The 26,009-nt window shown below is 40.4% G+C and overlaps 1 protein-coding gene across 1 annotated transcript; it reads right to left on the bottom strand.

Moving 5' to 3' along the window:
* Positions 1 to 6,682: 6,682 nt before the first annotated feature.
* On the bottom strand, positions 6,683 to 25,639 carry LOC145850472 (serine protease FAM111A). Its single transcript, XM_082964279.1, has 5 exons — positions 25,377 to 25,639; positions 14,548 to 14,576; positions 12,846 to 12,889; positions 10,557 to 10,619; positions 6,683 to 9,403 (listed from the first exon to the last, which is right to left on the bottom strand). The coding sequence occupies exons 3-5, from the start codon at positions 12,882 to 12,884 to the stop codon at positions 7,424 to 7,426; spliced, it is 2,082 nt and encodes a 693-aa protein (XP_082820405.1). The 5' UTR covers positions 12,885 to 12,889; positions 14,548 to 14,576; positions 25,377 to 25,639; the 3' UTR covers positions 6,683 to 7,423.
* Between the last annotated feature and the right edge of the window lie 370 nt (positions 25,640 to 26,009).

Genomic DNA, 26,009 nt, shown 5'->3' with positions numbered 1-26,009 from the left:
GGTGTACTCCTTTAACAACTAACTATACTAGTAACTCACCCCAGGTGTACTCCTCTAACTACTAACTATACTAGTAACTCACCCCAGGTGTACTCCTCTAACTACTAACTACACTAGTAACTCACCCTAGGTGTACTCCTTTAACTACTAACTATACTAGTAACTCACCCCAGGTGTACTCCTCTAACTACCTACTAACTATACTAGTAACTCACCCCAGGTGTACTCCTAACTACTAACTATACTAGTAACTCACCCCAGGTGTACTAATCTAACTACTAACTATACTAGTAACTCACCCCAGGTTTACTCCTCTAACTACCTACTAACTATACTAGTAACTCACCCCAGGTGTACTCCTAACTACTAACTATACTAGTAACTCACCCCAGGTGTACTAATCTAACTACTAACTATACTAGAAACTCACCCCAGGTGTACACATCTAACTGCTAAAAACCTGTTTTTGCGTTGTCATTATGGGGTATTGTGTGTAGATTGATGAGGGAAAAAACAATTTAATCTGTTTTAGAATAGGGCTGTAATGTAACAAAATGTGTAAAAAGTTAAGGGGTCTGAATACTTTCCACGTACACTGTATGTCTGAGAAAAAAAACATGTTTCATCCCATATGATCTAGTCCACAATAAACACTTCAACCCATATGATCTAGTACACAATAAACACTTCAAACCATATGATCTAGTTCACAATAAACACTTCAACCCATATGATCTAGTACACAATAAACACTTCAACCCATATGATGTAGTCCACAATAAACACTTCAACCCATATGATCTAGTCCACAATAAACACTTCAACCCATATAATCTAGTACACAATAAACACTTCAACCCATATGATCTAGTACACAATAAACACTTCAACCCATACGATCTAGTCCACAATAAACACTTCAACCCATATGATCTAGTCCACAATAAACACTTCAACCCATATGATCTAGTCCACAATAAACACTTCAACCCATATGATCTAGTACACAATAAACACTTCAACCCATATTATCTAGTACACAAACACTTCAACCCATATGATCTAGTACACAATAAACACTTCAACCCATATGATCTAGTACACAATAAACCCTTCAACCCATATGATCTAGTACACAATAAACCCTTCAACCCATATGATCTAGTACACAATAAACACTTCAACCCATATGATGTAGTCCACAATAAACACTTCAACCCATATGATCTAGTCCACAATAAACACTTCAACCCATATAATCTAGTACACAATAAACACTTCAACCCATATGATCTAGTACACAATAAACACTTCAACCCATACGATCTAGTCCACAATAAACACTTCAACCCATATGATCTAGTCCACAATAAACACTTCAACCCATATGATCTAGTCCACAATAAACACTTCAACCCATATGATCTAGTACACAATAAACACTTCAACCCATATTATCTAGTACACAAACACTTCAACCCATATGATCTAGTACACAATAAACACTTCAACCCATATGATCTAGTACACAATAAACCCTTCAACCCATATGATCTAGTACACAATAAACACTTCAACCCATATGATCTAGTACACAATAAACACTTCAACCCATATGATCTAGTCCACAATAAACACTTCAACCCATATGATCTAGTACACAATAAACACTTCAACCCATATGATCTAGTCCACAATAAACACTTCAACCCATATGATCTAGTACACAATAAACACTTCAACCCATACGATCTAGTACACAATAAACACTTCAACCCATATGATCTAGTACACAATAAACACTTCAACCCATATGATCTAGTCCACAATAAACACTTCAACCCATATGATCTAGTCCACAATAAACACTTCAACCCATATGATCTAGTACACAATAAACACTTCAACCCATATGATCTAGTACACAATAAAAGTATAATAAAACATATACAAATATGATATAAAATAAGTATTTTCATACTTTATATTATGTCCATATATAGTTATGTTTTAGGAAAATGTACCCAAAATATTTCACCTTCTTTACGACTTTACCAAACATATCATGACATTAGTGATCGTCAAAATCTGTTACATTTGTCAATGTCTAAATCAACATTTGGGCCATTTAGACAGCGTGTGTTACTCCTATAGACAAGGGGAGAAGGGCTATGTAAAGGGTCTAAATCAACATTTGGGGTATTTAGACAGCGTGTGTCCCTGCTATAGACAAGGGGAGAAGGACTATGTAAAGGGTCTAAATCAACATTTGGGCCATTTAGACAGCGTGTGTCCCTGCTATAGACAAGGGGAGAAGGACTATGTAAAGGGTCTAAATCAACATTTGGGCCATTTAGACAGATTGTGTCCCTGCTATAGACAAGGGGAGAAGGACTATGTAAAGGGTCTAAATCAACATTTGGGCCATTTAGACAGCGTGTGTCCCTGCTATAGACAAGGGGAGAAGGACTATGTAAAGGGTCTCAATCAACATTTGGGCCATTTAGACAGCGTGTGTCCCTGCTATAGACAAGGGGAGAAGGGCTATGTAAAGGGTCTAAATCAACATTTGGGCCATTTAGACAGTGTGTGTCCCTGCTATAGACAAGGGGAGAAGGACTAGGTAAAGGGTCTAAATCAACATTTGGGCCATTTAGACAGCGTGTGTTACTCCTATAGACAAGGGGAGAAGGACTATGTAAAGGGCTCCATTTTGTTGTTCTGTAGCATATGCAATGTGTCTGCCTCCAACATAAAACATTTCTTTACTTCCACACATAATTACTTCTTTATTTATTTTAGGTTTAAGGAAGTGTGTAGGTCGCATTCTTTATTGTAGAGCTATGAAAGTTATATATTTAGATTCAACTGCTCGAGACAAATTCAGCAATTGCTTTGCCATGTCTGTGCTGTGAAGCAGTCGAGTTGGATAAATGTTTTTCTAAGGACTGCCCCAATTTGATGTGACGTCGGAGTGAAGTGATACACATTGATGTAATGATGCAGCCGACCACCAGAGGGAGGTAGATACATGTTTATCCGACAAAGGACCTTTACATGGTCCTAGAAAGGTCGATTTCAGTCTTTTGACTTAAAAAACTGCAGGGATTTTATAAAATAAGTAATGTAAACATATACATCTTTTTTTGAAGTAATCCTAGTGCCCGATTTCAGGTTGCGGTCAGCTTTTAAGGAGAAGTTCTTTCAGGTTGTTCTGGTAGGTTGAGATGGCTGCATGCGCTGAGCAGCCATCAGCCCCCACCTCCAGTCGAGCCAGCTGGATCAGCATCTGGACATGGAAGGGGTCATGTCCATGATCTGGTTGATCCAGATCTTGAGAGGACGAGTCTTCATGTGGCCATCTTCCAGCATGGAGTTCTTCAGTTGCGTCAATGGAAACACAACGTTTGCATCTCTTCATCTTTTCCACATCATGTTCATCTTCCGTCTCTTCAGGCCTTCCTCCATGACATCATCTTCAGGCCTTCCTCTATGACATCGTCTTCAGGCCTTCCTCCATGACATCGTGTTCAGGCCTTCCTCCATGACATCGTGTTCAGGCATTCCTCCATGACATCGTCTTCAGGCCTTCCTCCATGACATCATCTTCAGGCCTTCCTCTATGACATCGTCTTCAGGCCTTCCTCCATGACATCATCTTCAGGCCTTCCTCCATGACATCGTGTTCAGGCCTTCCTCCATGACATCGTGTTCAGGCATTCCTCCATGACATCGTCTTCAGTCCTTCCTCCATGACATCATCTTCAGGCCTTCCTCTATGACATCGTCTTCAGGCCTTCCTCCATGACATCGTGTTCAGGCCTTCCTCTATGACATCGTCTTCAGGCATTCCTCCATGACATTTACATTTACATTTTAGTCATTTAGCAGACGCTCTTATCCAGAGCGACTTACAGTAGTGAATGCATACATTTCATACAATTTCATACATTTTTTTTCTGTGCTGGCCCCCCGTGGGAATCGGACCCACAACCCTGGTGTTGCAAACACCATGCTCTACCAACTGAGCTACAGCTACATGACATCGTGTTCAGGCCTTCCTCCATGACATCGTGTTCAGGCCTTCCTCCACGACATCGTGTTCAGGCCTTCCTCCACGACATCGTCTTCAGGCCTTCCTCCATGACATCGTTTTCAGGCCTTCCTCCATGACATCGTGTTCAGGCCTTCCTCCACGACATCGTCTTCAGTCCTTCCTCCATGACATCGTCTTCAGGCCTTCCTCCACGACATCGTGTTCAGGCCTTCCTCCACGACATCGTCTTCAGTCCTTCCTCCACGACATCGTCTTCAGGCCTTCCTCCATGACATCGTGTTCAGGCCTTTCTCTATGACATCGTCTTCAGGCCTTCCTCCATGACATCGTCTTCAGGCCTTCCTCTATGACATCATCTTCAGGCCTTCCTCTATGACATCGTCTTCAGGCCTTCCTCTATGACATCGTCTTCAGGCCTTCCTCCATGACATCGTCTTCAGGCCTTCCTCCACGACATCGTCTTCAGGCCTTCCTCTATGACATCGTCTTCAGGCCTTCCTCTATGACATCGTCTTCAGGCCTTCCTCCATGACATCGCTCACAGAGGACGCCTCATCTGCAAACACACGGTTCAGAACGTCTTCCATGCTCTCTTGAGAGGTCAGGGTCTTGAAGGCAAACGTGATTATATCTATCAGTATAGATATTGCTAAAGCCCCGAAGCCTGCTACCTCTGGTACAGTAGTGTTTGCTCTCTAGGTCCTCAGTCCAAGCTGGTATGTAGCTGCATTAATCCAGTTTCTGCTCATGGGACTGCTCGTTCACATTATCCAGTTTTGGCTTAAGAATGTCAGGAAAGTATTGTCAATAGAAACACAGACAGTAGAAACCCAGACAGTAGAAACCCAGACAGTAGAAACCCAGACAGTAGAAACACAGACAGTAGAAACCCAGGCAGTAGAAACTCAGGCAGTAGAAACACAGACAGTAGAAACCCAGACAGTAGAAACACAGGCAGTAGAAACACAGGCAGTAGAAACCCAGGCAGTAGAAACACAGGCAGTAGAAACACAGGCAGTAGAAACACAGACAGTAGAAACACAGACAGTAGAAACACAGGCAGTAGAAACACAGACAGTAGAAACACAGGCAGTAGAAACACAGACAGAAGACAGTAGAAACACAGACAGTAGAAACACAGACAGTAGAAACACAGACAGTAGAAACCCAGACAGTAGAAACCCAGTCAGTAGAAACACATGCAGTAGAAACACAGACAGTAGAAACACAGACAGTAGAAACACAGACAGAAGACAGTAGAAACACAGACAGTAGAAACACAGACAGTAGAAACCTAGGCAGTAGGACAAAACACATCATATTCTTCAGCGTTCAGACACCTGTTACACAGACAACCGTGGGACTGGAACCAGCAGCCATGAGAACTGCATGTGGCTACGTACCAAATGACACCCCTATACCCTATATAGTGCACTACCTTGGGTCCTGGTCAAAAGTGCACTATAAAGGGGATAGGGTGCAATTTCAGATGGAAGCCAGTAATTTAGGGCTGTGCAGCCCTTATGGTTAGCAAAAATGTATGACATAAGTCAAAATGATAAATCCAGATGTCATTGAGATTCATGCAGCACCTCTTTTGGTGGTGTTCTTAAAATCAAAGAGATTTCACTGAATTTAACCTAGTTATTCATTTTAAAAAATGGAAAGAATTAGGACTTGATGGTTGTTGAACTGCCTACCAATCATTTCCTGTTCTGTTCTAGTCTAAAACGTTACATAATATCTGTATGTATCATTATTTATTGTACTTTTCTGCTTATTTATCACTTCACTGAAAGTATTGATTATGTAATAGACATGTACCACTGTCTCACCCTACACTGTTTAGTGCCAAAGAAAGGGTTGCCTCTTCTGCTGTAGTTGAGGGCTAAATCACCATGGAGATATTTCTATATAAATCACAAGCTCTACAGCCAGGACATTAGATCAAATGCAGGATGACAATATTACTGTCGACTCTAAATGGATTCATGTTATTTCTCCTCAAGTTCCATGGTCTCTGCCCGTTTAATGATCAGACACCATTGTGTGGTCACAGTCATGTGATCAGACACACCATTGTGTGGTCACAGTCATGTGATCAGACACACCATTGTGTGGTCACAGTCATGTGATCAAACACACCATTGTGTGGTCAAAGTCATGTGATCAAACACACCATTGTGTGGTCACAGTCATGTGATCAGACACCATAGTGTGGTCACAGTCATGTGATCAGACACACCATTGTGTGGTCACAGTCATGTGATCAAACACACCATTGTGTGATCACAGTCATGTGATCAGACACACCATTGTGTGGTCACAGTCATGTGATCAGACACACCATTGTGTGGTCACAGTCATGTGATCAAACACACCATTGTGTGGTCACAGTCATGTGATCAGACACACCATTGTGTGGTCACAGTCATGTGATCAGACACACCATTGTGTGGTCACAGTCATGTGATCAGACACACCATTGTGTGGTCACAGTCATGTGATCAGACACACTATTGTGTGGTCACAGTCATGTGATCAGACACACCATTGTGTGGTCACAGTCATGTGATCAGACACACCATTGTTTGGTCCACTTGCAATAAGAAGCAATAAGCAAGCTGTAATTGCCAACACATTTATTGATTAGTCTGTCACTAGTTTTATGCATGGTTGTTTTCATTTCATGAGTTATAACAATTTCAACATCATACAGAATTCCAATATAAAGACAATTACCACCTTCTACAAAGAAATTATGAAGACATTCTCAGAAGAGTACAAAAGTATCGTCAAAATGAAAAAGTATTGAGCTATTATCTTTAAAAAAAAGTGTGACAAGTGAAACCAAAGACAAGTGACCAAAACTCAAAGTAACAAAAATGTAGAACACAATAATACATTTTTTTAATTATATTTTGACAGTTGCATCTACAAAGTTCCCTCTATCTATTTATTGAACCTTTTCCCAAAGTCTCAGAAAAATACAGAAAATACAAAGGACATCATAAGGTACCAGACAATTACAGCAAACAGCTGTATGTGTTACGTGTGTGTGTTACATGTGTTACGTGTGTTATGTGTGTGTTACGTGTGTTACGTGTGTTACGTGTGTGTTGTGTGTGTTGTGTGTGTTGCGTGTGTTGCGTGTGTTGCGTGTGTTGCGTGTGTTACGTGTGTTGCGTGTGTTGTGTGTGTTACGTGTGTTGTGTGTGTTGTGTGTGTTGCGTGTGTTGCGTGTGTTGCGTGTTACGTGTGTTGCGTGTGTTACGTGTGTTGTGTGTGTTACGTGTGTTACGTGTGTTGTGTGTCCACCTTGCAACCAGGCACCGACATCTGACTGCCACTGTGGGTAGAGTTAAGTCACTGGGGTAACTTGACAAGATCGTTTTTCAACATGAACTCTTTCAAAGCTTCATTTCCTGCTATTTCAATCTTTTCCAGTACCTCCTTTTCTGAAATGATCCATGTTCTAAGATGTTCTTTAATTCTTAGATGGTTCTCATTTTCCTCAACTGCATCCCAGACTGCTGTCAAGGCTGCACTGAATGAGGGCTTCCATTCATTTACCAGGTGTCTGATAAAATTGTAAATGAAATCATGCAAATGGGGGCATGTCAAGGCTTCTCTGGTGAACTTGGTCAGTATTTCAACATTGTTTCTGTCCTTCATCTTGATCAGAAAGTCCTCCAGTATGGTGAGGAGAGGGATGGCATACTCAATCACACTCTTCACTCCTTCATCTTCGTAGGGAAACCCTCCAGTGTGCATGGCTATCACCTGGCAGGATTCATCAAAGACTGGGGAGCCAGAAGCTCCATGGAAGAGGCAGGTGTCATAGGTCACTTCAGTGTTGTCTGGATTCATGAGCATGTCATACTTCACTTTATTCTCTTCTATGGATGTATTGATCAGCATATCCATTCTGACATTATTCCCAATCTCTCTTTGGAAAGCCTCACCTCTTCTTTCTCTCTCAATAATGGTGGTGGGGTCTGTTCTTTTCACTCCTCCACCTGGGTGTCCAATGAGACAGACTCCACCTTTCTTTGGATCTGGGCTATATCTACGGAGAAGACCGTTGGAGGTATCAACGTCCTGAAGCTCTAGTACAGCAAAGTCCACATGTCGATTGTAGTGGTCAGATCCCCATTGAAAGTCAATGATCTCTGATTTCACCTCTATCACCTTCAGATCTGACCCATTGGGATTTTCTTTGTTGAATGTGGCAGTTACTTTGGCTAAGATATTCTGGTAATTTCCATCAACATACGAGATGCCATCGTTAATAAACAAATGTGCATTTGTCAGAATGTAATGATCAAACAGCAGGAAGCCAGTGCCTTGCCCGACCCCCTCGACATCGATCATACAGACTGAGTCACTCAGTCTCATCAGCTTCTTTACTGTGTAGACTTCAGAGAACCCCTGGGTGCTCTTTCCAAATTCCCCGCTTAAATGACTTAGCACCCCAGAATATTTCTTCTTTTTGTACCTCTTCTTCATCTGTTTCACCAAATCAGCAAACTGGTGGCGAAGAATCTTCAAAATCTCAGCAGAATCTGGCACTGTGACTAGCTGTTTTTTGGGGGGTTCCCCTGCAGCTGATGTTTCAGTGCTTGTGTTAAACATGGGGAGTTGTATGGAGTTAGTCTCATCTTCTTTCTGAAGGTTAGAACCAGCTTGTGGAGGGGCAGTTGCAGCCTGTGTTGGGTTTTTCTCTTCCAGGATCATTTTGAAGGTTTGTTTATCCAGACAGTCAACTAGTACATTCATCTCAACACAATTCGCTGGATCTGAGTCTGATTCAACGAGAATGCAAGTTTTAGTGAACACATTGTCATGGAAGCGTCCATCTCTTGTTAGTGCTGTCTCCACTGTCTCTCCACAGATGCCGTAGATGCAAAGAGGGCTAAAAGGTTCAAGTTCTTTGTTTTTGAGCAGTTGCTTGGTTTTGGTTTTCTTACCACCTTTAGATTCAATGTAAAAAATGACGTATTGCTTATTTCCTGTATAAATCTGTGTGGGTTCAGTTGTGGCCTCTCCACTATCATTCGAAATGGTTGATATGGTGAGTATTTGACCATTCTCAAGCAGATGACAAGGGAAGTGTGTTGCTATTGGTTTCTTTCCTTTCGTTGTTTGTATAACAAGGTCTTGTCTTTGCATTGTCTTCTCTTGTTGTCTTGTCTTCATCTTCTGTTTCTCAGTCATTTCCTTTAGTTCACAGAATTTGGAACTTGTTTCAAGAGCCTGTAACACGCTGCAAGGGCTTTTACAGGTGATTTTATTCTGGTCTTCTTTAACAGGGAATTTGAAGGAAAAGTAGTGAAGATGTCCCTTCTGTGAGGAAATCAGTGAAAATGACATTAATATGAATACACATACACTGCCTTCAGAAAGTATTCAGACCCCTTGACTTTTTCCACATTTTGTTACGTTTCAGCCTTATTCTAAAATTGATTAAATAAAAAAGATCCTCAGCAATCTACACACAATACCCCATAATGATGAAGCAAAAACAGGTGCAGAAATGTTTGCAAATTTATTGAGAAAAAAATTACTGAAATACCTTATTTACATAAGTATTCAGACCCTTTGGTATGAGACTGTAAATTGAGCCAGATTTGTGTCGAAGCACAGATATTAGGAAGGGTACCAAAACATTTCTGCAGCATTGAAGGTCCCCAAGAACACAGTGGCCTCCATCATTCTTAAATTGAAGAAGTTTGGAACCACCAAGACTCTTCATAGTGCTGGCTGCCCAGCCAAACTGAGCAATCGGTGGAGAAGGGCCTTGGTCAGGGAGGTAACAAAGAACACTGTGAACTGTGGGACCTTAGATAGACTTGTTTTTCTTTCTAAATTTTGTCCAAACAATTTAATTGGCCACATGTGGACTCCAATGAAGTTGTAGTGATCTCAAGGATAATCAAAGGAAATTGGATGCACTTGAGCTCAGTTTGGAGTGTCATAGCAAAGGAGTATGAATACTTACAGTATGTAAATAAGATATTTCTGTATTATATTTTCAATAGATTTGTAAACATAACAAAAAAACATGTTTTCACTTTGTCATTATGGGGTATTGTGTTAAGATGGGCAAGAAAAAAACATGTTTTCACTTTGTCATTATGGGGTATTGTGTTAAGATGGGCAAGAAAAAAACAACAACAATTTAATCCATTTTGAATTTAGGCCTGTAACACAACAAAATGTGGAATAAGTCAAGGGATATGAAGACTTTCTGAAAGCTCTGTATATGTTTCCAGCTCATTCATAGCAATATAGCATGAGCTTTTATAATATATTACATTTAGCAGAACCTTTTATCCACAAAAGATACATTTCTCATTTTAAAAATACATGTATAAAGCTGTCAAAAATGATCTATTATCTTTTCCTTATATTATTAGCTGAAAACAAAACATAATATTGATCAAACCAATACTTCATGGTAGAAAACAAATGAATGTGTTATAAACATTATACTGACCATGCTATCATTAGGCTCAGTTATCTTCATCTTTGTAGCCATTTGATCTGACAGTGAATCACCCTGGAAGAGAAAAATAACAGGAGATTGAAGGTTCTAAAGAAAATACAATATGGACTTTCAGAATATCATGATAATATGGATACACATACACTACATGACCAAAAGTATCTGGACACCCCTTCAACATACACTATATATACAGCAGTATGTGGACACACCTTCAACATACACTATATATACAGCAGTATGTGGACACACCTTCAACATACACTATATATACAGCAGTATGTGGACACCCCTTCAACATACACTATATATACAGCAGTATCTGGACACCCCTTCAACATACACTATATATACAGCAGTATGTGGATACCCCTTCAACATACACTATATATACAGCAGTATGTGGATACCCCTTCAACATACACTATATATACAGCAGTATGTGGACACCCCTTCAACATACACTATATATACAGCAGTATGTGGACACCCCTTCAACATACACTATATATACAGCAGTATGTGGACACCCCTTCAACATACACTATATATACAGCAGTATGAGGACACCCCTTCAACATACACTATATATACAGCAGTATGTGGACAACCCTTCAAATTAGTGGATTTGGCTATTTCAGCCACACCTGTTAATGACAGGTGTATAAAATTCCGCACACAGCCATGCAATCTCCATAGACAAAGATTGATAGTAGAATGGCTCAGTGACTTTCAACGTGGCACCGTCATAGGATGCCACCTTTCCAACAAGTTAGTTGGTCAAAATTTGCCCTGGTTAACTGTTAGTGCTGTTATGGTGTAAAGTGGAAACATCTAGGAGCAACAACGGCTCAGCTGCGAAGTGGTAGGCCACACAAGCTCACAGAACAGGACCGGCGAGTTCTGAAGCACGTAAAAATCGATGGGTTGGAACACTCACTACAGAGTTCCAAACTACCTCTGTAAGCAACATCAGCACAAGAACTGTTCCTCAAGAGCTTCGGGAAATGGGTTTCCATGGCAGAGCAGCTGCACAAAAGCCTAAGTAGTGTATGTGTATCCTAATGATAGCAATGCCAAGCGTTGGCAGGAGTTGCGTAAAGATCGATGCCATTGGACTCTGGAGCAGTGGAAACGCATTCTCGGGAGTGATGTATCACGCTTCACCATCTGGCAGTCTGAAGGACAAATCTGGGTTTGGCAGATGCCAGGAGAACTCTACCTGCCTGAATGCATAGTGCCAACTGTAAAGTTTGGTGGAGGAGCAATAATGGTCTGGGGCTGTTTTTAATAGTTTGGGTTAGGCCCCTTAGTTCCAGTGAAGGGAAATCTTAACGCTACAGCATACAAAGACATGTTGTGCTTCCAACTTTGTGGCAACAGTTTGGGGAAGGCCCTTTCCTGTTTCAGCATGACAATGCCCCTGTGCACAAAGTGGAGTCCATACAGAAATGGTTTGTCAAGATCGGTGTGGAAGAACTTGACTGGCCTGCACAGAGCCCTGACCTCAACCAAATCGAACACATTTTGGGATGAATTGGAACAGACTGCAAGCCAGGCCTAGTCACCCAACATCAGCGCCCGACCTCACTAATGCTCTTGTGGCTGAATGGAAGCAAGTCCCCCTGCAGCAATGTTCCAACATCTAGTGGAAAGCCTTAACAGAAGAGTGGAGGCTGTTATAGCAGCAAAGGGGGGACCAACTCCATATTAATGCCCATGATTTTGGAATGAGATGTTGGACGAGCAGGTGTCCACATACTTTTGGTCATGTTTGGGGTGGCAGGTAGTCTAGTGGTTAGAGCGTTGGGCCAGTAACTGAAAGTTGCTGGATCGACTCCCCGAGCTGACAAGGTAAAAATCTGTCGTTCTGCCCCTGTGCAAGGCAGTTAACCCACTGTTCCCCGGTAGGCCGTCATTGTAAATAAGAATGTTCTGAACTGACTTGCCTAGTTAAATAAGGGTATAAAAATGTGTTGTTCCAAGTACATTCTCTAATAATTATAATTCGTATTAGGCATCCTGAACAACAACTTAGATTTTTGAACAAAAAAGTAAATAGGATGTTTTTTTGTTGTTTTATTTTACCTTTATTTAACTAGGCAAGTCAGTTAAGAACAAATTCTTATTTACAATGACTGCCCATTTTACACAAATACATGTACCACAATGGAGCCCTTTGTCAGTTTACAATAAAGAAAACTGAATTGCAGAGCAGCTTACATAAGATAACGAACGTGAACATAATTAAAAGGGAAAGACATTAACTTATTAACTTACATTGCTATCAAGAGGCTCAGATTTCACCGTGGCTGCCATTGGACCTGTGAAATCATTATTCAAAAAACATGATTTAATCTTTTATGGATGACAATAACAGGTAGATTGATGGGATTGATGGGGCGGCAGGTAGCCTAGTGGTTAAAGCATTGTATTAGTAACCGAAAGGTTGCTAGATCGAATCCCCGAGCTGACAAGGTACAAATCTGTTGTTCCGTCCCTGAACAAGGCAGTTAACCCACTGTTCCTAGGCCGTCATTGAAAAGAAGAATTTGTTCTTAACTGACTTGCCTAGTAAAAAACTACAAGATAAACCAGTACTGGTCTTCGGCTTGTGAAATAGACACTCCACAGGTGGTTCACAACAAGCATATTGCCAGCTCCAATGGCATTCAATGAGTTAAGTTGAATCACTCCAACTAGTAGCAAAGTAAGTTGTGATTGTGTAGTATCCTACAGCTATGGCACCCATTTACATGTTTATTTATTCTCCAAAAAGAAGTGACTGGCACACACAAGTGAAACAATTCATTCAAGAAATGAATTGATTGATAAACAGAGGTCTGTGATGGCTGTTAGTGGGACTAGCATCAACACAATGCCAAAGACTTGAGACTTTGCTTTCTTCAAACTTCTAATTCTGATTCTGGTGTTTCTTCACTAAATTCAAGCTCAACTTTTGTTGTTAGTAACTACAGCTATCATTGGTAACTCTCTAGGATAGTCTGCAGATGCTCAACAACAGACCGCTAATGTACTGCTGTTGTGTTCCCCTGATGTACAGACCACTGATGTTCTACTGTTGTGTTCCCCTGATGTACAGACCACTGATGTTCTACTGTTGTGTTCCCCTGATGTACAGACCACTGATGTTCTACTGTTGTGTTCTCCTGATGTACAGACCACTGATGTTCTACTGTTGTGTTCCCCTGATGTACAGACCACTGATGTTCTACTGTTGTGTTCCCCTGATGTACAGACCACTGATGTTCTACTGTTGTGTTCCCCTGATGTACAGACCATTGATGTTCTACTGTTGTGTTCCCCTGATGTACAGACACTGATGTTCTACTGTTGTGGTTTATGATGATGATACTGTCTTGGTGTTTAAAGAAGAGGAAGCCCAGTGATCGGTTAAGAGACATCTTTTCAACCTAAAATGTGTATTTTTAACGTCTTGTGCTCATACTGAGGACTCCTTTGACTTTGTGCTCTTGTTTCTGAACCGAAACGGTGGTCAGGATGGTGGATCAGGCTAGCAACAAATTAGGAGTGTTTCAATGAATTGAATATAATTTAATGGACTCAAATAAACAAAGTTTACAGTGTGATCAAAAAGAAACACAATCACATATCAATTATAACATGGGTTCTCACTATAAGAGTAGACTAGTTTTCACTTGTCATGATAGATCAAATGTGATTTGAAGGGGGACCACATTTTGGATACGGATTCTCTTCCCCTTTGTTTCAGAACATTTTGTGAAATACCATTTCCTCCCTGTACATGCATCAACTTAATACAACTTGTAATTGTATTAATATAATGACCTGATATAAAGACATGAACACTAACACTTCTCATTGGATTTGTATAATAGAAACCTCACAGCCTACGATAACAATCCTACTGCCAGTGAGAATGTAGAGCCTGTTTGATAATGTTCTATTCAAAGTATTATGCAAATGTTTAGTAACCTACCTCTGTTACTGCGTTGGTTGATCTGAGATCTGTGTTGAAAGAGGAAGTTGTGTCAGTGATCATTGCTTTTATACCTGTACTACTTGCATATGTAGGTTCTTATTTTTCAGAGTAAATGACTCACGGACACTAGAGAAGCTTTAACCAAGTTTAATTCTTCCCAAAGGTTCTGTACAGCTGTAATCAGACTACCCAACATGTATCCCATCCAGATATTTATATCCCACTTAAGACAGTCCCTGTCTCCAATCCTTACAGTTTATTCCCAACAGGAAGAAGGTAACCAGATACTAAACCCTGATTACTCCCTTAAGGGGAACTGACCTCACCCCTCACACCTCACCTTCTGACCTCAACCCCTCCTTCACCTACTCCACAGATATCTGTCTTCCCTGTGTCAACACGTCGCTCTCCTCTCCTCCATCAAACACATTCCAAAGCCTTCTGGCTTTCTACAGAGAACCCTTAACTTTCTCCTTTGATTCTATGCTTCTTCTCTATCATTTATTTAATATCTCAATGTTCAAAATGTCGAACCCAACAGTATGTTTTATACCTGTACAATGATGAATATTAATAGACACACCCTGTTGAAAGGTACTGGCTACACCAGGTGTTTACCCAATGGACGGGCTCAAAGGAAAGCCATTCAACAGAATCCATGGAGCTGGTTCAAGATTATGATGATGATATTGTCTTGGTGTTTGAGGAAGAGAAATACCAGCAAAATATGGTTGAAAGATGTCTCGTCTTTCAACATATTTTAAGTCAATCACTGCCCTGAGGCATTGAGATAAGAGAGAATACAGTAGACGGCACGCGTCAAACGTTTGATTTATGACTCTATGTCCGGATGACTTGTGCATGCCCATATTTGGGCATCCGGTCAAGACATCCTGGCGGGAAGTTATCACGTGGTTATGCCCATATAAGGGCATCCTGTTCCTGTTGTCACGTGTTAGAGTGTGTTAATTTATGCATATATTGCATCTATTCCTTTGAAGTTGTCATAATGATTGATGTGTAGGTACCTCGTTGAACTGGTGGGGGGGTTGTATTTGAACATTTCAAAGAGGATGGACCCACACCCCCTATTTTATTGTCTTTAGGGCTGTTGTCTATGAAACAGGAATGTCCTGGGGGTATTGTAGGGGGCAGACGGATTATAAATAAGACCCAGAACAACACGTGCGGCCATGATAAACCACTAAAGAAATTAAACATGGATTTTGTGATCAGTGGCAAAGCAGTGATGACCGTAACAACGGGAGCAGGACCTCGGTTGAAACATAGAGAAAGGTCCGAGTATAAAGCAACAATATACGATGCGCCAAAAAAGCGTTTTCTAAATATGTATAGAACCCAAATACCGCCCGCAACTGCCCTGAAAGATCAAGTGATGATGTCTAATGGACAGCAATGGGGTTATCAGTTTGATTACCCGGCCTGTAGAGTGAAACTATACCGTAGCCAAAGGAGAAGAAAATACAGACCAGACTTTAGGAGTGGACTACGGGCTTGAAGACTGGCAGGTGTTTTGCAAGGTGCTGTGTCCCGAACTGAGGGTTATCACAAAGGGGTATAGCGTGTTCACGGGCTACGAGACCCGTTGGGAAGGTGCCCCTGACTCCTCAGGAAGAGTATTTCACAGGGTGAAAATACAAAGAAAGGACTTCCATGTAGGTGCGTGGAGTTCTATATCAGCAACGAGGAAATCTGCAACCAAAACATTCGTGATGGTGGCCTGACTGGGGATTTTAGGTTGCGCATGCTTATTCCTTTTAAAAGTTGGGATCTAATGGAATTGAAAATGTTAGAGGTGTTGGACGTTCTTTTTGTACAGAGCCAACAGCGGCAGAGCTTTGTTCGGCTAAGGAAGTGCATAATATATGCGAATCCTGAGGATTATGATTCAAATGAACCCCAAGAAGGGTCATCCTCAGAAGGGTCAGCCCCCGAAGGGTCAGCCCCTGAAGAAAACTAAGTACGCGGCTGCGTTAACCACGACCTGATACCAAAGGACTGGTTCAACAATAAAAGGAGTGCCCATAAAGCCTCCAGTTCTTAATTTCAGCATATACCATGGATATTCATACAACATACCAGGACTCCGATACGTCTTGGGTGCCAGACCCTAAGGACTCTATGTCTCGCAGCCCCCCATTCTACTCCCCCCAGGCAAGACCCCCGACATGTACACAGCCTGAGGATGTGTTTGATGGGGTGGTTAGTACTACTTTTGTGGACACCATCAAGGCCTCTGTAGCCGCACCTTTAGACGTGGTGATTGGAGAGTATATAAGAGAAAAATGCATCGGTTGTGAGATCAATCACCCCAGCCAGCATCCGTGTTTATATGAACCCCCAAGGTACTACTTCTTCAACCATTTTGAGGAGCTGATGAAAACACTGTGGACCAGCCGGTTTATACCTCCGCTGGTCAGAGCCCTGGAGTCTATGGGTCTTGTGCCGTCTATTCCCAGAGTTTACGGGGTAACTGAGGCTTTCCTACATGAACTGAAGGAGGCGATCTACAGCCACGAGAAACTCAAAGAAATCCGGCACACCCTGGTGGACGACAACAAATACAGGGAAGCTGTTTTGGCTGATGTGATGACTTTCTGGCTCAATAAACCGCAAGAGACGAGTAACAATACATATTATTTAGATGTAAAGCAATGGGTAACTATATGCATACGATGTTAGAGAATAAATACTTTTTTCTTTTGGGAGAACTTACAAATGTTATGCAGCAAATTATTGAAAATAAAGTGAACAATGTATCATTCTACAAAACCCATAATACCTGGGCTAATGTAGAGCGTGTGCTAAAAATTGAGCAAATCATGAATCATGTACGACATACGGGCGAGAGCCTACAATGGACACAACTGGTATTCCGTCTTGTGGATGATTCTGAAGAACTAGAAACAACCTTGTCTAAGATTTTACTTTATTTGTTTGAAACACCGTTTAATTGTAACATGTATCATATGTGTTGTTTATATACTTATATAGCGGGTGTGTGTTTTAAAAATTCAGAGACACAAGCCTGTAAATCTAAACCAAATATACAGGATGTTGCATGCTTGGATCATTGAGAAAACGGGGACTAGTATCCTGAATTGTCTGTATACGTAATACTTGATGTTTGCATGAAATAAAAAAATGAAATGTTGTCGTTATTTGAAAGGGGCTCATTAACGTTATTGTACCTCAGAGGCAAGAAGGATGGCGGAGCAGATGTTGAAAAACATTTATTATACCCCCTCTAACCCAGGGTCTTATGGGGGTAAGGAGCGGTTACAGAGAGCTATAGCCGAAGAAACAGGTAGCAGGTTTGTCACGCTCGTCGTAATGATGGGACCAAAACGCAGCGGGTGCAGTGCTCATCTTTTTTTATTTTAATAAAACGTGAACACGTAACAAAAATAATAAACGATGAAAACAGTCCTGTAAGGCTACACAGCTATACACAGAACAACTACCCACAAACACAGTGACAAAAACCTCCTACTTAAATATGGCCTCCAATTAGAAGCAACGAAGAACAGCTGCCTCCAATTGAAGGCCAAACCAAAAACCTGAACATAGAAATAGACAACATTACCCAAAAACCCAAGACACAAATCAAACACACCCTCTGCCATGTCCTGACCAACTAATATAACAAAACAACCCCTTACTGGTCAGGACGTGACAGTACCCCCCCCCCCCAAAGGTGCAGACACCGAATGCACCTTAACAAAAAGGTAAACAAAAACAATCCCAACCTAAAGGGAGGGAAGGGAGGGTGGCCACCGACGGTTCTAGTGCAACACCCCCCCCCCCCCCTTCCCAAACACTCCCCCCTACAGAGGTGGCTCTGGTTCCGGTCTTAGTCCCCAATCTAACCCGCTCACCCCCGCTGAAGACTCTAGGTCACATACCCCCACTGAAGACTCTGGGTCAAGGGGCAACTCTGTCTGCGCCGGACTGCTGGCGGGCGACTCTGGCTGCGCCGGACTGCTGGCGGGCGACTCTGGCTGCGCCGGACTGCTGGCGGGCGACTCTGGCTGCGCCGGACTGCTGGCGGGCGACTCTGGCTGCGCCGGACTGCTGGCGGGCGACTCTGGCTGCGCCGGACTGCTGGCGGGCGACTCTGGCTGCGCCGGACTGCTGGCGGGCGACTCTGGCTGCGCCGGACTGCTGGCGGGCGACTCTGGCTGCGCCGGACGACTGGAGGTTGTCGCTGGAGACCTAGTGCGCGGAACAGGACGTACTAATGGCAGAGTGCTCACAGCACGCACTGACTGTACCGGGTTATGGAGGCGCACTGGAGGATGAGTGCGGGGAACAGGAACAGTACGTACTGGACTGGGCTGACGCACTGGAGACCTGATGCGTGGGACTGGCTTAGGAGGCGCCAGACTAGTAACACGCACCTCAAGGCTAGTGCGAGGAGCAGGAACAGGACATACTGGACTGACGCACTGGAGGCCTGCTGCGTGGGGCTGGTACTGGAGGTACCACACTAGTAACATGCACCACAGGGCTAGTGCGAGGAGCAGGAACAGGACGTACTGGACTGGGCTGACGCACTGGAGGCCTGATGCGTGTTGCTGGCTTAGGAGGCGCCAGACTAGTAACACGCACCTCAAGGCTAGTGTGAGGAGCAGGAACAGGGTAAACTGGACCCTGGAGATGCACTGGAGGTCTGGAGCATATGGTCTGCACAACCCTTCCTGGCTGAGTGCTCAACATCGCCTGGCCATACTGAGGAGCTTTCACCAATTGCACCGGCCTGTGAATGCGTCTGGGAAATCTGCGCATTTCCGCATAGCTCGGTGCTTTCTCGATCCGTCGCTCCCCGTAATAAGCACGAGGAGTTGGTTCAGGCCTATTTCCTGACTTACTCCAACTCCCCTTGTGAAATTTTTTGGGGGTGCCTCCTCACCTCCCCCTGCTCCCCGGCAGGTTGTTGCAATAGTCCAATAGCTGTTCCCAAGTCCAGTCAATTCTTGCCTCCAATTCCTCCAGCGACCAGGATGCCATCACATCCCGAGCACGCTGCTTACTCCACTCCTGGTGCTGCTCCCTTTCCATGCTGCTTGGTCCGTTGGTGGTGGGTAGTTCTGTCACAATCGTCGTAATGATGGGACCAAAACGCAGCGGGTGCAGTGCTCATCTTCTTTTTTTATTTTAATAAAACGTGAACACGTAACAAAAAATAATAAACACCGACGAAAACAGTCCTGTAAGGCTACACAGCTATACACAGAACAACTACCCACAAACACAGTGACAAAAACCTCCTACTTAAATATGGCCTCCAATTAGAAGCAACGAAGAACAGCTGCCTCCAATTGAAGGCCAAACCAAAAACCTGAACATAGAAATAGACTAAATAGACATTCAAACATAGAAATAGGCAACATAGAACATTACCCAAAAACCCAAGACACATAAATCAAACACACCCTCTGCCACGTCCTGACCAACTAATATAACAAAACAACCCCTTACTGGTCAGGATGTGACAAGGTTAGGCGTTGCTCAAGTGAATGAATGGCTAGCAGAGCAGGATGCTTATACTCTGCATAAACCTGTGCGAAAACAATTTCCAAGAAATATAGTTTTTTCTACTCATCCCTTGTCCCAGTTTCAGGCGGATCTATGTGACATGCAGGCCCTTGCAGATAAAAATGATGGAAATCGCTACATGCTAACGGTTATAGATATTTTCTCTAAAATGGCCTTTGTAAGGGTCTTAAAAAATAAGAGCGGGGCAGAGGTGACCCGGGCCTTTGACTCTATCTTGAAGGAAGGAGTAGGCCCCAAGAAAGTGCAGACTGACGGCGGAAAATCATTTTTTAATAATACTTTTCAGAAATTCACGAAGAAGCACAATATAGTACATTTTTCTACAGGCTCGGATTTGAAAGCTTCAGTTGTTGAACACTTTAACAGAACTCTGAAGGAGCGGATGTGGAGATATTTTACAGCTCACAACACGCATAGATATATCGATATAGTTCCAGATTTAGTAAAGGGTTACAACTACAACTACCATAAGAGTATAACGGATGAAGCCCTCTGAGGTCTCGTCTGAAAACTCTTTTCAAGTCTTTAAAAATCTGTATGGTTTGTTCCCCCTTCGCCGTAAGAAAAAAATAGATTTTAAATTCATAGTGGGGGACTTGGTACGTATATCCAAGTTGAGGGGTGTTTTCAACAAAAAATATGAGCAATGTTACAGCGATGAGTTGTTCACAGTTATCGAATGTCTACCTCGCATACTCCCTGTCTACAAGTTAAAAGATTATGACGGGGAGCTTATAGAGGGATCGTTTTATGAGAAGGAACTACAGAAGGTACAGATGGTTAAAGACCAAGTCTTTCACGTGGAGGAGATTCTGGATCATAAGAGAGCAAAGGGTAAAAAATGGGTGTTGATCCGTTGGAAAAACTGGCCCCAAAAGTTCACCAGTTGGGTTTTAGAGCACAATGTGGTGGAGGCATCGGGGGTTAACTTAAACCCTCATGCATGATAAATACAACGTCATTTGTGTGTACACAGGAGTGCATCATGGAACACAGCGGCTTCTACCTGACCCTCCCCAGTAATGCGTCTGCACATATATATAGTAAGAACCAAAGTTCGAATTATACAACCAATTTTCCAAAGCCTATAGAGTTATCAGAGGCCTGGGAAGTAGGTCTCAGCGAGATTACATACCCCCATAGCTGGTATAATATCAAGGATAAGGACCGGGATTTTTATTGCAAAAGGATATCGGAACCCCCGAAACGTATAAATATTAAAAAAGGGTTCTATAGAACCGTCGACGGGATTGTCTCAGAGTTGAATGAACTTCTAACCCTGAACAATATGGAAATACTCTTGATCTACAACCCTATTCATAAACGTGTACAAATCTCAGGGGATGATGATGGGGGTATAAAGACCAGCGGACAGTTGTGTTCACCTGCACACTGTCATGCCCCACCCTAAACCAACCGGTTTCAGTCTATTCAATTCAAATAGCTTCCATACATCTCATCACAGCACTAAAATAGAGTAATCATGCTAGATCACATTCCTAAGTATGAATCATGAAGTCACCTGAACAGGTTCTAGAAACAGCTTTAGCCCTCAAGACAGTTATAACTAAGACAGTTCTCTGTTAGCATTTTCCATAGGTTTTTTCTTTGTTTCCACCATGCTAATGCTATCGTTCCTGGATCTGCACCACAGACGAAAAACATTCCTTAGCTAAGAATATATCCATGTGCACAGGGGTTAAAACAAGAGTGGGGAACACCCAGTAGGATTCAACATGAATTCATGGACTCAACTAAAAGCCCCCCCAACAGGATTCAACATAAATTCATGGACTCAACTAAAAGCCCGACCCAACAGGATTCAACATGAATTCATGGACTCAACTAAAAGCCCCCCCAACAGGATTCAACATGAATTCATGGACTCAACTAAAAGCCCGACCCAACAGGATTCAACATGAATTCATGGACTCAACTAAAAGCCCGACCCAACAGGATTCAACATAAATTCATGGACTCAACTAAAAGCCCGACCCAACAGGATTCAACATGAATTCATGGACTCAACTAAAAGCCCGACCCAACAGGATTCAACATAAATTCATGGACTCAACTAAAAGCCCCCCCAACAGGATTCAACATGAATTCATGGACTCAACTAAAAGCCCCCCCAACAGGATTCAACATGAATTCATGGACTCAACTAAACAAAGCTTACAGTTTGAACTAAAAGATACACAACAACATATGAATTATAACATGGGTTCTCTCTTCACAAGTAGATTAGTTTTCACTTGTCATGATTGGTCAAAAGTCATTTAAATGGGGACCACATTTTGTTTAGAACATTTAGTCAAACACACTTTAATCCCTGTACATGTTTCATATTATCATGGTTTAAAATGGTTTAAACACTAACAAGACTGACCTGTACCCTTCCCTTCTCATTGTAATATATATATATATATATATATATATATATATATATATATATATGACATAAACACTAACAAGACTGACCTGTACCCTTCCCTTCTCATTGTAATATATATATATATATATATATATATATATATATATATATATATATATATATATATATAAAGACATAAACACTAACAAGACTGACCTGTATCCTTCCCTTCTCATTGTAATATATATATATATAAAGACATAAACACTAACAAGACTGACCTGTACCCTTCCCTTCTCATTGTAATATATATATATATATATATATATATATATATATATATATATATATATATATATATATATATATATAAAGATATAAACACTAACAAGACTGACCTGTATCCTTCCCTTCTCATTGTAATATATATATATATATAAAGACATAAACACTAACAAGACTGACCTGTATCCTTCCCTTCTCATTGTATTATATATATATATATATATATAAAGATATAAACACTAACAAGACTGACCTGTATCCTTCCCTTCTCATTGTAATATATATATATATAGATATAAACACTAACAAGACTGACCTGTACCCTTCCCTTCTCATTGTAATATATATATATATATATATATATATAAAGATATAAACACTAACAAGACTGACCTGTACCCTTCCCTTCTCATTGTAATATATATATATATATATATATATATAAAGATATAAACACTAACAAGACTGACCTGTACCCTTCCCTTCTCATTGTAATATATATATATATATATAAAGATATAAACACTAACAAGACTGACCTGTATCCTTCCCTTCTCATTGTAATATATATATATATATAAAGACATAAACACTAACAAGACTGACCTGTATCCTTCCCTTCTCATTGTATTATATATATATATATATATAAAGATATAAACACTAACAAGACTGACCTGTATCCTTCCCTTCTCATTGTAATATATATATATATAGATATAAACACTAACAAGACTGACCTGTACCCTTCCCTTCTCATTGTAATATATATATATATATATATATATATATATAAAGATATAAACACTAACAAGACTGACCTGTACCCTTCCCTTCTCATTGTAATATATATATATATATATAAAGATATAAACACTAACAAGACTGACCTGTATCCTTCCCTTCTCATTGTAATATATATATATATATATATATAGATATAAACACTAACAAGACTGACCTGTACCCTTCCCTTCTCATTGTAATATATATATATATATATATATATATATATATATATATATATATAAAGACATAAACACTAACAAGACTGACCTGTACCCTTCCCTTCTCATTGTAATATATATATATATAAAGATATAAACACTAACAAGACTGACCTGTATCCTTCCCTTCTCATTGTAATATATATATATATATATATAAAGATATAAACACTAACAAGACTGACCTGTACCCTTCCCTTCTCATTGTAATATATATATATATATATATATATATATATATATATATATAGATAGATATAAACACTAACAAGACTGACCTGTACCCTTCCCTTCTCATTGTAATATATATATATATATATATAAAGACATAAACACTAACAAGACTGACCTGTATCCTTCCCTTCTCATTGTAATATATATATATATATATAAAGATATAAACACTAACAAGACTGACCTGTACCCTTCCCTTCTCATTGTAATATATATATATATAAAGACATAAACATTAACAAGACTGACCTGTACCCTTCCCTTCTCATTGTAATATATATATATATATATATATATATATATATATATATATATATATATATATATATATATATAAAGACATAAACACTAACAAGACTGACCTGTACCCTTCCGTTCTCATTGTAATATATATATATATATATATATATATATATATAAAGACATAAACACTAACAAGACTGACCTGTACCCTTCCGTTCTCATTGTAATATATATATATATAAAGACATAAACATTAACAAGACTGACCTGTACCCTTCCCTTCTCATTGTAATATATATATATATATATATATATATATATATATAAAGACATAAACACTAACAAGACTGACCTGTACCCTTCCGTTCTCATTGTAATATATATATATATATATATATATATATATATATATATATATATATATATATATATATATAAAGACATAAACACTAACAAGACTGACCTGTACCCTTCCGTTCTCATTGTAATATATATATATATATATATATAAAGATATAAACACTAACAAGACTGACCTGTACCCTTCCGTTCTCATTGTAATATATATATATATATATATATATATATATATATATATAAAGACATAAACACTAACAAGACTGACCTGTACCCTTCCGTTCTCATTGTAATATATATATATATATATATAAAGATATAAACACTAACAAGACTGACCTGTACCCTTCCCTTCTCATTGTAATATATATATATATATAAAGATATAAACACTAACAAGACTGACCTGTACCCTTCCCTTCTCATTGTAATATATATATATATATATATATAAAGACATAAACACTAACAAGACTGACCTGTACCCTTCCCTTCTCATTGTAATATATATATATATAAAGACATAAACACTAACAAGACTGACCTGTATCCTTCCCTTCTCATTGTAATATATATATATATAAAGACATAAACACTAACAAGACTGACCTGTACCCTTCCCTTCTCATTGGATTTGAATAATAGAAACCTCACAGCCTACAATAACAATCCTACTGCCAGTGAGAATGTAGAGCCTGTTTGATAATGTTCTATTCAAAGTATTATATAAATGTTTAGTAACCTACCTGTGTTACTGCGTTGGTTGATCTGAGATCTGTGTTGAAAGAGGAAGTTGTGTCAGTGATCATCGCTTTTATACTTGCGTAAGTACATACGTATGTTTTATACCTGTACAATGATGAATATTAATAGACACACCCTGTGGAAAGGTACTGGTTAAACCAGGTGTTTACCCAATGGACGGGCTCAAAGGAAAGCCATTCAACAGAATCGATTATGATGATGGTATTGTCTTGGTGTTTGAGGAAGAGAAATACCAGCAAAATATGGTTGAAAGATGTCTTGTTTTTCAATGTCTTTTAAGCCTTTTCAACCAACAATATATTTTCAACGTCTTGTGCTCATAGGAAGGACTCCTGTTGACCTTTACATTTAAATATAATTTACTTGATTGATTAATGAATTGCTCTTGTCATCGTTCCTCGCCACCATCTGTTGGTGGCAAGTGACGCACCTTCTCAAGTTCCCGAGTGGCGCATCAATCTAAGGCACTGCATTTCAGTGCTAGAGTCTTCACTACAGTCCCTGGGTCGAATCCAGGCAATATCACAACCGGCTGGGATTGGGAGTCCCATAGGGCGGCGCACAATTGGCCCAGCGTCGTCTGGGTTAGGGGAGGGTTTTGATGATGTAGGCCG

This window comes from Salmo salar, chromosome 17, assembly GCF_965601325.2.
Source record: "Salmo salar chromosome 17, fSalSal1, whole genome shotgun sequence".
Classification (NCBI taxonomy): domain Eukaryota; kingdom Metazoa; phylum Chordata; class Actinopteri; order Salmoniformes; family Salmonidae; genus Salmo; species Salmo salar.
The sequence above is the reverse complement of the archived record's forward strand: the minus strand, read 5'-3'. Positions and strand labels throughout refer to the sequence as shown.